Below are 13,993 nucleotides of genomic sequence, written 5' to 3'. Positions count from 1 at the left end.
TGGCGGTGTCGATGCAAAATTTCACAGGGACTTGGCCAGCGTCTTCCTCGGGAGTAAGTATCATCTCCCCAAAGCACTTATGGGGGAGAAGAGAGACCCAATCCTTAGACTCTCCACTTGTTACTCTTATTTTTGAAATAAACCCAAAAAAGTCATCGGAGGCAGATTCGTCTTAAGAGACATTCAGGAAGTATCCACTAATTATCTGTTAAATAAAAATGAATGGGCTGTAAGATGTTTGCGCTGAGTTTTCTCCAGTCGTCCCTGACACATCAGATCCTTTCTCTGCCTTCTCTGCTGTTCTTTTCCTGCCCCCAGAAGATTGTGCCGCCTCCGCTTCCTTGCGGGCGGAACTGGTGTTTGGATTCAGCCAAGGAGGAGAGGAGTGGCAGGGGCATTTCTTCCCCACGCCTCCTGGCTCTGCACTTGCTCTAGAAGCAGCAGATTACCTACCATACTCCAGCTCCCGGGGGACGCCTCCCCCTCCACCCCTACCTCCCCCTGAGCTGCAGAAACATGAGTTCCAACCTTCGCCCTTTCTGCTCTAAGAGTGGGAATGGTTTCCCGGGGTTGCTCGCTTGGGAACATTTCATTATCCCTTGTTCCTCCCCTTGCTGCCTGCACCAGTCTTTTGCACCACCAATAAGCTTCTTCATTTGAACCATCAAAATTAATTTCTTTTTTGCCTAATAACGTCTAGATTTTCCTTAAGCAAAATATAAGTACCAGGAAGCTGGCTCTTTGCTGAATTCTTCTGAAGCTCTTTATTTGTCAGAAAGGACAGGGCAAAGACCCGAGATGCAAGAGTTAAGGCAGAAGGGGCTCGAGATGAGGTTATTTCTTCCCTCTGAAATCTCTTGGGATGGATAATGATGGGCAAATGAGCCCCCCTCTTTCAAAGCCGGAGATGTTAAAAATTTCCACAGGCCTCTGGCAATTTCCTACAGGGTCCCTCTTGTTGCTCAGAGGCTCAAAAATGATTAGATGTTCTGAAAAATCACAAAGTGAGCCTTGGAAAATGAAACAAACCATTATTCGTTTTAATTTCCCTTGTAATCTAATTTTCTGGAGATATTTTAGGGCTTATTGGCTGGAGGCAGTGGCCGAGGCCTTTTCCTAGGTCCCTTTAGTTGTTGCAGAGCTACTTACTGCTCAGGATTCTGCAAAAACAGCAAAAGCTTCCCGTCCCTCCCCCAAAGGGGGCATGGGGCTCCTGACAGCAGGCGTGGACTTAGGCAGATTGGGGGACAGTGTGTCAGCTTGTACTGCAGAGACATGATCCAGAGAAGAGCTTAAAAGATCAGCTAGGTCTCCTGATGATTGGAAGGCAACTGTTTTATTTGAGGGAAGACCCATGGATAAAGGTTACTGGGGAAAGGAAGGAGAAGATGCAGTACAATGTTTGGGAAGCTAGAAAAATCAGTGGCTGCACAGAAACAAGAAAAACACACTACTGTCATGATTTCCTCTTCTCAACTAGCAAAATGCATTCAACTTAAAGGTCTATATTTTATTCTGAGCTTGTGGGGTTTTCTTCTGTTTTGTTTTGTAACCTTGCCACGTCCATTATTTTAGGAAATAACATCATCATCAATATGAGATGGGTATCCTTTAATATCTTTACCAGAGGAAAAAGTTGAATAACATATACTGGTTTGTAGTTACGTTCATAAACTCAGTGTATATACTCGGATACATATGCACGCTTACACATGTACTCATATGTATATGTGCGTACACACCTACACATGCACAAGTATGTATGAACACATATATGTACGGTATGTGTGCATGGAATTTCTTTTTCCTTTTCTTACTTTGGTGGTCAGTAACATCCTAAATGTAGAAAACACTGAGCTGTTTCCCAAACTGCCTTCTCCTTGGGAGGGAATATGATACATACTGATTTACCAACTCACAAGAAATCATGAGGTCAACCAATGGGATGAGTCAACTAGAAGAAAATTCCTAATGTGTTTCTTGTATCCTTTTGCTTCCCAGAAAGCTGACAGTATTGCTGGGTATATAGTGTACACTTCGTGGAAGAAGCCATTCAGGCAGATTTCTCATTTATCTGAATATTTCTTAAATTTTCTTTAATTGCAGTGGGCATGGGGGAATAAACCTTGGATGAAATATATCTTTCTCTTTCTTTGGGATATAAAATACATTGATCTGTTATAAAGACTTGCTGGGCAAATAGATACGGATTGAACTCTGGGAGCGGGGACTGAGAATATATGAAAATTTGGTTCTCCGTTCTTTTCTCTTGTACACATGTTGTTTGACCCTGAGCAAATCAGATAGTGGAAGTACACATACAGCTAAGAACAAACTGGGCTTTGAATGATTCCAGCAGTTTCATGGGGTTTCCCAGAAGGAAAGGTGAATATATTTAATACTGGACCTATTAATTAATATTTAAGTCATCAAAAGCTATTTCTTTGTGTCCCCCCACCCCCTTTTTTAAATAAAGGTTCTTGGTTTACATAAGCAGGAAGGCTCAGAGTTTGGACATTTCCATGAAAGCAAAGGCCATCTTTGGAAACTGTTAGGATTAATTGGAGGCATCTATGGATTTTTCTTGATAGAAAAATGTTTCATTCTTCTGATATCACCAAATACCAAGGTATATTTTAAATTTTATTTATCTTTTGCTTTAGAGCTTCATAATACTCATCTTTTATTTCAAAAGTCCTTGTTGAAATGTAATTGACATCTTCATAAGGTTCTCTAGGCAAGGGTTGGGGCTCTAATTTCCAGAACACACAGATTATTCTGACTGGTAGCTTCCCTGTAAGTATGGTTATTAATATTTTTAAACATCCACTGCTGGCCTGTTAAGGTACTTGTTAAAACCCGCTATTTGACCTTTGTAGCTAGTTCAGAAACAGGAGACTATTTCATGTCTGGGAATGAAGGGACCCAAAGGCCTAGCTACTAATCAGCATTTGGATGTCTTTCCTAACCCAAAACAAATAAACATGCAGACAAAAACTTAGAAAATTCACAAAATTACCCATCATTTTCTATCCTAAAAGCATTTAAAATTATAAAAACAAGGAGCTCAGAAATGGGATTTGTGGCAGATCTTCCTTTTTTTTTTTTTTCCAGCTGAATAATTGCATCCATTGTGTCTGTATTTGATCAATTTCTGCGTCTGTGATGAAACACAAAATGCAGTATGGTTTTTTAATGGATTCGTTTTGCTCTTACACATTATCCCATCAGCCAATAGATTAACTGGTGGGATGCTTAAAAAGGTAAATGTGTGCAAACAGCTCTAGGAGACTAAAATAAAGCAAATTCTCTTTACAAGGTCCTGGGCCTCTATTGTCCCATGTGGTTTTCCACTTATTTTCTGGACTTCTCCTTGTTCACATAATTTATAACGTCTCTTCAGTCTTTTAAAATATCGAACACTTGTTTATTATTATCCCTAAATTTATTTGAGATTCAGATTCTGTGCATCAAAAAATAAGATGGTTCTATGATAGATGGTAACACACTTACAGTCTGATGTTAAGGATCTTGCGAGTGAGTTTCTGAGTGATCACATTGCGGTTCTTTCAGCTTTTCTATTTGAAACTTATCACAGTAAATAAAATACTGTTGAAATGGTCTTTTTTTTTTTTTTAAATGAAGCAGGGTTTTTCTTTGTCCTGGAGCCCAAGGGAAGATGCTATAATAATTCAGAAATTAGGAATGCTAGCTTTGATCACAGTCCTGACCCTTGTGTGTTCAACAACTTAACCTCCACAGAAGGGGTTCTCATCTCAATAAGCACAAAAGACAATAATAGATCCTCTTTGTCCGCAACAGATTAGCATTGTCAGCCTGGGAAAATTAAATGACAAAGTCAACATATTAACCTGTGTGTAATACTTAGAAATTTAACCAGGATAGAAATGAGTGCAATAAACTCTGGCCATCCAAAAATGTCTAGAACTTCTTCAGATTGTCCTTAGACCTGCCAGGGAACTTAAAATGAGTTTTAAGAACAGAATTTCGGGGCACGTGGGTGGCTCAGTGGGTTAAAGCCTCTGCCTTTGGCTCAGGTCATGATCCCAGGGTCCTGGGATCAAGCCCCACATCTGGCTCTCTGCTCAGCGGCGAGCCTGCGCACCCCCCACCCCCGCCGCCTCTCTGCCTACTTGTGATCTTTGTCTGCCAAATAAATAAATAAAATCTTAAAAAAAAAAAAAGAACAGAATTTCAAGACTCACTATATTGAGTAAAATAAAAAAGAATGCAAATGTTTCAGAAGGTATAGTGCTTTAGTGGATGAATACATTTCTGAAGATACTAACTTCATAGTTACAGTGTAATATAGTTTCAGTTATCATCCTTTGGTATCCCCATCAGAAAGAGTGCAAATTTAATTTTGTAGTAAATATGATTTTGGGGTAAATTCAAAAGGCAATATAAAAATTACTACCACTCAAGTCTTTTAAAATCATAACTAGACATTTAAAGTTTCATTCTTAAGGCATTTGGAATATGAATGATGTTTCAGAGCAGTCCTATGCTTCTCCAAGATGAGACATTTTAGCAAGTATTTTTCAGGATGAAATTCTCTTAGTGCTTTTTTTTTTTTTTTTTAAAGATTTTATTTATTTATTTGACAGAGGTCACAAGTAGGCAGAGAGGCAGGCAGAGAGAGTGGAGGAAGCAGGCTCTGCAGAGCGGAGAGCCCGATGTGGGGCTTGATCCCAGGACCCTGAGATCATGACCTGAGTCAGAGGCAGAGGCTTTAACCCATGGAGCCACCCAGGTGCCTCTTCCCAGTGTTTTTTTTTTCGTGTGTGTGTGTGTGCGGCCACTCACCACTTTGGCCAATAAGCGCAGTATTAAATAGAACCATGAAACTGACAGAGGCTGCACCTGTGTTCTTCTGGCTTCAGCACTAATTTTAAACCATCCTCATCCAGCAGGGCTTGTCGTTGGTTAATGGGCATGTGGGACATTCCCACCATCTTTCGCTCAACTCTGAATTAAGTGACCAGTCAGGCAGAGGCAAATCTGCTTCAGCTATCCAGTTGGTAGGTTACTGATCTGAGGTATTCTACTGATTTGATTACCTTCTTTCCTTTATTCTTTGATGAACAGCCAAAAATCAGTAGGATAGATAAACAAATTCAATCCTGATTTGCCTTTCTTAACCATGATAAGTAGCTTGGAAAACTTTGCTAAGCACCTAAAAGCTGTTTTAAAAAGGAAAAAGTCTTCCCACAAATTCAAATCCTTGCTATCTACACCACTCTGAAACACATACGATCAGATGGACATAATATGTTTCACAATCATTTTGTTTACAAATTTTCATAAACAAGCTGACCTTAAGGTTTTCCATCCTGAGTCATCCTTATCCATGACTAGATGGGGCCAAATAAATGCTGAACAAGGAATTAGAGCATCTAAGAGTGGGGTGATCATTTTATATTGCAGTGAAGAATGGATTCTGTCCCCTAAGATGTTTTATAGTAAGTGGTTTCTGTTACATTGAGTTTTCCAGGATAAATATTCTGGGAGAAACTGCAAAATATAACCTCCAGTTAGATTTAAAACAATGTTCCCACTCTCGTTCTTAAAGTAACAAGAAAAGGGACAGGAAAAAATATGAAAGTAACAAATAGAAAACTTGCCTCCTCTGACCATGGCCTTGGGGGAAGTGTTTATAGTTCAAGGATAGATTCCTAACCTAGAGATAAGGGTGCCAAACCTGAGACATTGCTACAGCAAAGGGAAGTCTGCCGAGAGATTACGGATCTAGAGCTAACTCAAATATGAACGAAACCATCCCCTTAAGCAATTTTTAAAAGTCTTATTATGTTTATTGTGTAGATATGTCACAGGTGGCTTGGAAGAAGATAATTTCAGGCTGAGAATAGTTTTAAAATCACTTTCAGGCTGACTTTATTCCTTCTGTTTCAGTGAAGGGTTTCAGAATTCCAAGATGCATTTGAGCAAATTTCCGATGCTAACTTAGTGAGTTTTAAACTCTTTAAATAAGCTAGCTCACTAAGAAGATATTCCTTTCATTATTTTAGCTGTAGGATCGCCCTTAAGTGAATAAAAATAGTATGAGCTTTTAGGATTGTTTGGTTCAATTTCCCGGTTTTTCAGGAAGGAGGGGAGCTCATAATTCTCACCAATCGAGGAGTCCTGGATGCTTGCCTCTAAATTCCTTTACACAGTATATGGCTTTTTGGGGAAAAAAAAAATTCTAGAATAAATATTTGAACTCCTGTCTTTTAGTAGAACTATAGAACTTTTTTATTTTAATCTGGCTTTCGATACAAGGTAAAAAAAAAATCATATTGTTTTCTTGTTCACTCTTACCCTATGTCCTTTGGGTCCTACCTTACTTCTCAGCCACTTATCCAAAAATAGCCCATTACTGCATCTTTTGAGCAGCTGCTACTGTTCTAATATGTGACATACAAGTTTACGTTCTCTGTTTCACATTTTTCAAAAAGATGCTTATGCCTCACATTAAATTTGTCTCAAAGTTTTTTTGGAAGTTTATTTAAGTAATCTCTACACTCAACATGGGGCCTGAATTCACGATCCCAAGATGGAGAGTCGCACACTCTTCTAATTAAGCCAGCCAGGTGCTCTTGTGACTGCCTTTGATAGGACGTGGTCAACAGGCAGATGCAGGTTTTCCTCACTATCCAAAAAAAAAAAAAAAAAACAGAAACAAAAACAAAAAAAAATCCTATGAAAACTTTTGCAAGTCAAAATTGTATAAAGAAGCAATTATCATTAATTTACATTGAAGAATGTATGAGCATTTCCAGACACAAAAAAATAATAACCTCTCTTGGGACCTTTTGACACCTTAGGACACATTTTGCTAACAGGTATGCACAATAAATCGAGTTAAAGCACGGATGCTCACAGATAGAGGTCAAAGGTCTGGTGGCTTGATGCTGAGACACCGAGTGCAGTTCCCGGGGAAAATGCTTGGTGGCGCCACTCAAGGTTGGGGTGCGTGCTGCCGCTTTCGCCTTGCTCCCAAACGGATGCCGAATGCCGTTGGTGCTTTTGACTTTTCTCCGTAAAAGCAAAAATCCCCTTCTGATTTCTGTCAGTTCGTGAAAACAGGTCCTAATGTAGGTTTTTTCGTAAACGCAAAGGGGGTGTAACATGAGCTTAAGAAAAATACTATGAAAAATATTATGAAAAATATTCTTTCACATCATAGAATGAGAAATCCGAGGCCCTGGGAAGGGAAATGACTTTGCCGAAATTGATCCATGAGTCAATCTCTGAAATAAAGTCACGTCATCTTAACTCACAGAAGTCAGTTTCAAAATCTTAGTTCTCTGTCCTATGAAAGAATTTTTAAAAAGCGTAAAACCTCTATCTTTTGTAAGTCTGTTGTACTTTCTTCATCAGCGAGATTCCTCTACTCTTGGCCAAAACCCCCGGAACAGAGTATTATGTTTTCAGGAATAACTGGAGGCATTGCATAGCTTTGTTCCCTATCCACAATACACAATGTGCTTTAAGATCAGAAAAGGAATTCTAGACCCACAGTCCACCATACAGAAGTGTCAAACTAGGTCAAGAATCAAGAATCATTTTCTTTTTTCTACAGCTTTTGGATTTCATAAAGGCTTACATAATTTAGGAGCCTGAATTACAGGCTGTCTCAGTAGCCTCTAGCTCTGTGTGGAAGGGTCTGATGTATGTAAGAAAGCTATTTTCGTCTAAAGGTACACAGGACAAAAAGTTTGCTTCTAGCCCTTTGGCTTTACCATCTACGCTTGCCTATGAAATTTCAAAGTTCTGATACATCCCAGAATATTCAAATGTTTAAAAATCATCATAACTCGTCAGATGTTTCAGTTTTACACCAAAATGATGAGCAATGCTAATCTTTCATCAGTTATTATTATTTTTTTAATTTAAAATAGAAAGGCCCAGAAGATTCACAGGCAGCTGAAATTCCTGTAGGCAGTCTGACGGCCTCCAACAGAAAATGTGAGTACCAATTTTCAACAGTTAAACTTTAAATATAGAAAGTACCACAGAACAGGGTTATGTCTGTTTGAAAATAATGTGAGGAAATCATGTAGATTTCTTCCTGGGTTTGCATTTCACTATTACAGTCTTTATGAGAAAACATTTAATACTCAATCCTATCAGTCTTTCACAGGCACTGAGCATTGTACTCCATTCTTTAAAAATGATGTTTTCCTAAACTGTTTAAAACTGATCCTCTGGGAATGACAATTGCTATAAATAAATCCATATGTAGTTATCAAGGCTCCTTTAAAATCCTGAGCACAGCATATAGTATAGACTTGCAGAATCACTATGTTCTGCATCTGAAACTAATGTAATATGTGTCAACTAAATATCAATTTAAAAAATTCATGTTTACATGATAATTGAGCCTTTTACTTCTTTCTCTATGAAGGCTGGAGACTTCTGTCACAGTCTACTGAAATTTGGTACAAACGTCTGTCTCATGCGTGATGTTGTCCCTGGAATGGTGGAGGGCAAATCAGAGATAATTCATCATTTGGATTTTACTCTACAACTCACTTGTTCATACAAATTTCAACCAACCTTTTTTCTTTCTGTGCTTTTCCCTATTTCTGAATTTAACGTACCAATTTTGTAGACCACTTTATTCCTTTTGGCTTATGTTTCTGTAATTTTCTGAATTCTTTTGGTCTCTTTCAGTTTTCGTCTGTTGTTTCCAAATCTGCCTAGTGGTTCTTACGGATAGTACCCTTTTGTGACACAAGCTTCTCAGTGTTTTAATGTTAAATTGTCATGATTAGTTATTCCCATTCTACTATAATAGATTAGTTACCTCGTAATAGAAATAGCTAACATTATATGCCAGGCATAGCGCTCCACACATCATGGATTATCTTATTTAATACTCCTATGACTGACTAAAGTAAGAACAATTATTATCCCAGTAAAATAAGTGTAGAAACAATCTGAGAGGGTAAGTTACTGCCCAGGATTTCATAGCTGGTAAGCTCCAGTACTGAAACTTACAAATGCTAATAGACCAACAATTTCATGATGGTCATTCATACATTCATTCATGCATCTGTGTCTTCTTACATTCTTTCATTCATTCAAGAAATTTTTGAAGTTGTGCTGTGTTTTGGGCACCAATACATGCACTGGAGAGAAAAATAATGGTCTTTATCCCTATTTTGCAATGTAGTTGGGGTATAGATGCTAAAGGATCAAACACGATTGTAACGATCACTATCTTAAATGTGTTATATATATTAACCTCGGGTAATTTATTTATTTGATTCAAAATATGTGATTATGTAGTCTGTCTAATTCCGCTTTCAGGACATGGCTAGTAATATTTTTCCTTCTAAATCTTTAGTTCCAGAAGAGAGTCTAGAATGCCTCGCACCTAGTTGGTCTGCAGTGGGCATCTCTTCACTATCGTTTTTGAAAGAAGGGAAGAGGGGAGAAGGATATACCCCATCACAGTAGTAGTGCTTTGGCAGATACTAGATCAGGGACCAGCGATGGTCCCATTCAAGGATTTTGGAAGCCTCCTATCTTTCCACCTCAGATATCAAGCTTGGCATACAGAACACACAGTGAACAAATCCAAATTTGATTACTCAACTGCCCTTTTGCCAGGGACCTATTGAATTAGCTTCAAATATTTGATTACTTGTTTCACATTACCTCATTGGTGAAACTCGGCTTGTGTTTCAAAAGACAGGATGTGAACATCCTACCCACAGTCTGATTTAAATAAACAAAAAGTAACATGATATAAGGTCCAGCCCCCGTTTCACCATGTGAAACCTCATATAAGTTAGAAATGTGGACATGAATATGACTGCCAGGTACATAAGCAAAGATAAAATATTATTGATAATTCTGTAATAAGTACATTAGATTAGCAATGGATGCTGGTCTTATCTTCCACTGAATCATGTGTAAATTACCTTAAACATGATATACAGTGTGCTTATGGGGTTTCTATTACAAATATGTATTTGCCTGGGCCTTGTTACACGTCCGTGATCTGACATTTAGAAACCCGTAATTAGAGGTAATAAAATAATAGAAAACAAAAATAGCCATACTGTTTCTTAGCAGAGTATAAATTGAGTAAAAATTTTCCATTTGAAGATACACTACTTGTATCAAAACTACACTAAAGTACATGGAAATCACAATGTATTTGCATGCTGCAATGTTGCCAAATGTATGATTTTAAATTGTTTTATTTCCACAAAGAAGAGCTTTATTTCTGAAAATTGGCAGGAATAGCAAAGTGATCTGGTAGGATTATTAGATTCTAAGAGTTTCTGGGCCATGCCAATAAGAACTCCCTGAATTTGATCATAAATGTGTTTATGTGACCATTACCTGAAATTTTCTCATTTTTTATAAAGAATAAAATGTATTAGTAAACCACAAGAAAGATGTAAGTTCATCCTACAGGGATAGGTCTAAATAAACATGAATTTCAGAAGTGAAATGCCTGGGACATGTTTTCAGAGTGGTCACTACATCTGTCTCCTGGCTCATAGCCTGGGCTCTATCTGCCATTTACTCAACTGAGGGTACTTAGTTTATGGTGTGGGATGTGAAATGAGTTGAACTGTATTGTCCAGACAAAGTGGAAAACCATATTATAGCCCAGTGCCCCCATAATCTTAGACCACATAATAGAAACCAGGAGGTATCCTCTTTCTAGTTTTACTGAGTGTAGTATTATTAGAATACTAGGTTCAGTTCTTTTTTTTTTTTTTTAAGATTTTATTTATTTATTTGACAGAGACAGAGACCACAAGTAGGCAGAGAGGCAGGCAGAGAGAGAGGAGGAAGTAGGCTCCCTGCTGAGCAGAGAGCCTGATGTGGGGCTCGATCCCAGGACCCTGGAATCATGACCTGAGCTGAAGGCAGAGGCTTTAACCCACTGAGCCACCCAGGCGCCCCTGGATTCACTTCTAACAGCACCAACAGCTACTACCTACACTGGTCAAACAGTGCATTAATTAAACAGTAATTAAACAGTAATTAATGAAGTTTTACACAATAGAAATGGATTTGAATAGCTATTCTTATCAAATGGCATCCCTAGGTGGTTTACTGTGAAAATAAGTGTAATCCTAGGAGTACTTTTTGACTGTGCTAGTTGTCCAATTCCATGAGGAGGTTATGCCAAGATACAGTTTTAGGTTTTCAAAAGCAGAAATGCTGTCCATTAAAACTCTGGGCCCATTTATGATTAAAAATATGATAGTAATTATTTCTGTGACTCTATACTAATCAGATAATGTATATTATGTAATGGAATCCCATGAAAAGAGCTTCTCTTTATTTTGTTCAATGTTTGGCAGCTCTAGTCCTGAAGGTTATTTTTTTGGAAAGAAAAGGACACTAAGTGATCCAAAGCTGATTTGGGGGCCAGCAGAGTTGTCTGTGGTTCTGTGCGGGTCACACCTGGGGTGTGAACAAGATACTTGGGGAAGGCTATGAGTGCCAAACAGAAAGGGAAACTCAATGAACAGAAAATGGGCACAAGTGTAACCCAGCCATCTGACACCAGGGACAGTCTGACCCAGAGGAGAGAGTGTTGGAAAACAGCCTCTATTTTAACAACATCCTACGGGGAGGGTCTTAAATTATTTTAAAGTGCTTTACAAAAAATGCAAGTGCAGAAGGTCACTGGTGGTATTTTGGAAGGTTATAACAATATTATTTTAATTTTTTCTTTTGGGATAGCTGAACAAAGTGACAGAATAGTGAATGTCATGCATAATTTATCTCGTTACGAGTCAGATCCGTTAGGAAAACAATGATCGTTCAGCCAAATGTGTCAATTACCATATGTGCATCTCTAGTCCTGACTTATTTGAAAAGCTGAACCCAAGTGGGGTTGCTTAATTTGACGCGATGTAAGAATGTCGAGAGAAAAATGGGGGAGTGGGTTGTGTGTGAAGGGTTCCGTGACGTGTCTAGGGCCCTGTTAACGCTTCTCACTTTATTTGGTTCTTTAGGCAAAACCATTAGCCTGTTAGCAATAATGATACTGTTTGGGGACAGCCTGCATAATTTCGCGGATGGCCTGGTGATAGGAGCGGCCTTCTCATCTTCATCTGAGTCAGGAGCGACCACCACGCTTGCCATCTTATGTCACGAAATTCCACATGAAATGGGTAAGTCAGACGGTAGCATGGCTGTCTTCCACTTGTTGAGAAAGCTAGAGGGTATTTCTAGCTATGGTCTGTAGGCGTCTTTTTCCAACACACAATTGAAAGATGAATACTTTCCATTCATAATCTATTTAAATGGCAAGAAGAAGACAACTGGCCGGGGGAAGCTTCTGTACCTTGGGATAAAATTCACTCTTTATGATGTTTCCCCGGGGCCAGAAGTCACTTGTTTTGGATTCTGGAGAGTTCCAAATCTGAGAAAGTCATTTAGAGAAACCTCATTTTAAAGAACTTCAGGAAAGACTTTAAAATCTGCTTCTTATATGTGGGAAAAACATTAAGAGGGGAACTTTCCCCGTTATGTCAGCAAACAGGCCAATGAGATAAAATAACATTTAATTTAAAGCCAAACCATGGTTTCATCAACTTGATTTATATAAAATGTCTAAGACCAAGCATAAAATTGAAATGACAGGCGTCTGCTAGCAGATGCGCGTAAGGCTCTTTTTCTGGATAATCTTAATAGCCCTTGTAATTCAAATTCTGCCTCGCGGGAAACAAGAGAAGGCAAAATAGACATTTCCAAAAGAGACCCAGAAAGAGCGGGGGCTGGCTCCAGGTACACACATGCCCTAAAGAGGGGGCTCTGGGCACTCTCATGGCCCCCACTGCCAGGTCTACACTGCCCCTTTGGGCCACCCCAACCTCGGTATTCACTGTCCACTGCCTAAAATCCTGTCACCAACTCATCACCCATCCTTAGAGCGGTTCATCCAAGGATCTTCCTGAGTCCATTAAAATGTATCTGGTCTGGGTGCCACATACTGTGGCCTTGCCTTTAGCTATTATAATAAAACCACAGAGGAGTGTGACAGTCTGAGACAGGCCAGCGAATGTGTTTTAAGACCTTCCTAGGACCGGTTATACCACAGAACTAAGTAACTGCATCGCCAGGCCATCTCTGGACTGAATTTCAGCCCTTCCCTATCTCCCAAAAAGAGACTCTCAGATCAAAAGGTCATTCTTCTTAGGAGGAAAGGTGTAGAGAGAATAAGGTCAGTTTTGGCAATGATTTTAAAATCTATTAAGTAGTTCTCTGTGCACAGGAGTTCTCGCAGAAGTAAATAATAAAAGCCAACGTAACGTGATTTTGTCTGGCAAGTTTCCAGGCAAAAAGGTTTAAAAACTCTGCAACAGCAAGTGCTTTATTCTGCATTTATCTAGGTCACAGGGTGCCAGGAACTAAAGAATATGTCAGTCCTCCGGCATAGGTTAGCTTCAGGACTAGGAAAAGGAAGACAGCTCTTGAGATGTAACTTCCTAATGATACAATGAGAATCCTAGAGAGATATAAGAAATGTTTTAGCGACTGGTCAGTCAACTTTCCTTGCAAAATTGGTCCCAGTTGCTGAAGTTTGAAGCAACCTAATAGCACATTACTCCAGGAAAGGTATCATCAATTGCAGAATGATTATGTTTTCATTTTCCCTTAAATTTCAGGAGACTTTGCCGTGCTCTTAAGCTCTGGCCTTCCTATTAAGATTGCCATCCTTATGAATTTTGTAAGTGCTCTCACTGCCTTCATAGGACTCTACGTTGGCCTCTCAGTATCAGCTGATCCGTGTGTTCAAAACTGGATCTTAACAGTTACTGCGGGAATGTTCTTATATTTATCCTTGGTGGAAATGGTAAGCTCTGTGGCTTTTCTATGTTGTGTTTCTAAACTCTGAAAATGTAAAACAGAGACAAAGCTATAAAATGGAAGGATAGATGAGAAGAGGAGAATATATTTAATAACATAAAAGACTAAGGAAATA

At 38.9% G+C, this 13,993-nt stretch overlaps 1 protein-coding gene across 3 annotated transcripts in view; it reads left to right on the top strand.

Annotated features, from left to right (window-relative positions):
- LOC111155587 (solute carrier family 39 member 12) overlaps positions 1 to 13,993 on the top strand; it is an 84,529-nt gene that overhangs the window by 38,479 nt on the left and 32,057 nt on the right. The window contains exons 7-11 of one of the 3 annotated variants that reach the window (XM_022515837.1): positions 2,477 to 2,629; positions 4,935 to 5,042; positions 7,926 to 7,992; positions 12,021 to 12,179; positions 13,677 to 13,864. In XM_022515837.1, coding sequence (XP_022371545.1) covers positions 2,477 to 2,629; positions 4,935 to 5,042; positions 7,926 to 7,992; positions 12,021 to 12,179; positions 13,677 to 13,864 — 675 coding nt within the window. Of the gene's footprint in view, positions 1 to 2,476; positions 2,630 to 4,931; positions 5,043 to 7,925; positions 7,993 to 12,020; positions 12,180 to 13,676; positions 13,865 to 13,993 lie in introns of all 3 variants that reach the window. The other 2 variants (XM_022515836.1, XM_022515838.1) reach the window with 2 other exon arrangements.

Source organism: Enhydra lutris, unplaced genomic scaffold (assembly GCF_002288905.1).
Source record: "Enhydra lutris kenyoni isolate GAN:26980312 unplaced genomic scaffold, ASM228890v2 scaffoldscaffold42, whole genome shotgun sequence".
Classification (NCBI taxonomy): Eukaryota; Metazoa; Chordata; class Mammalia; order Carnivora; family Mustelidae; genus Enhydra; species Enhydra lutris.
Note: the sequence above shows the minus strand (reverse complement) of the source record. Positions and strands in the feature narration are given on the sequence as shown.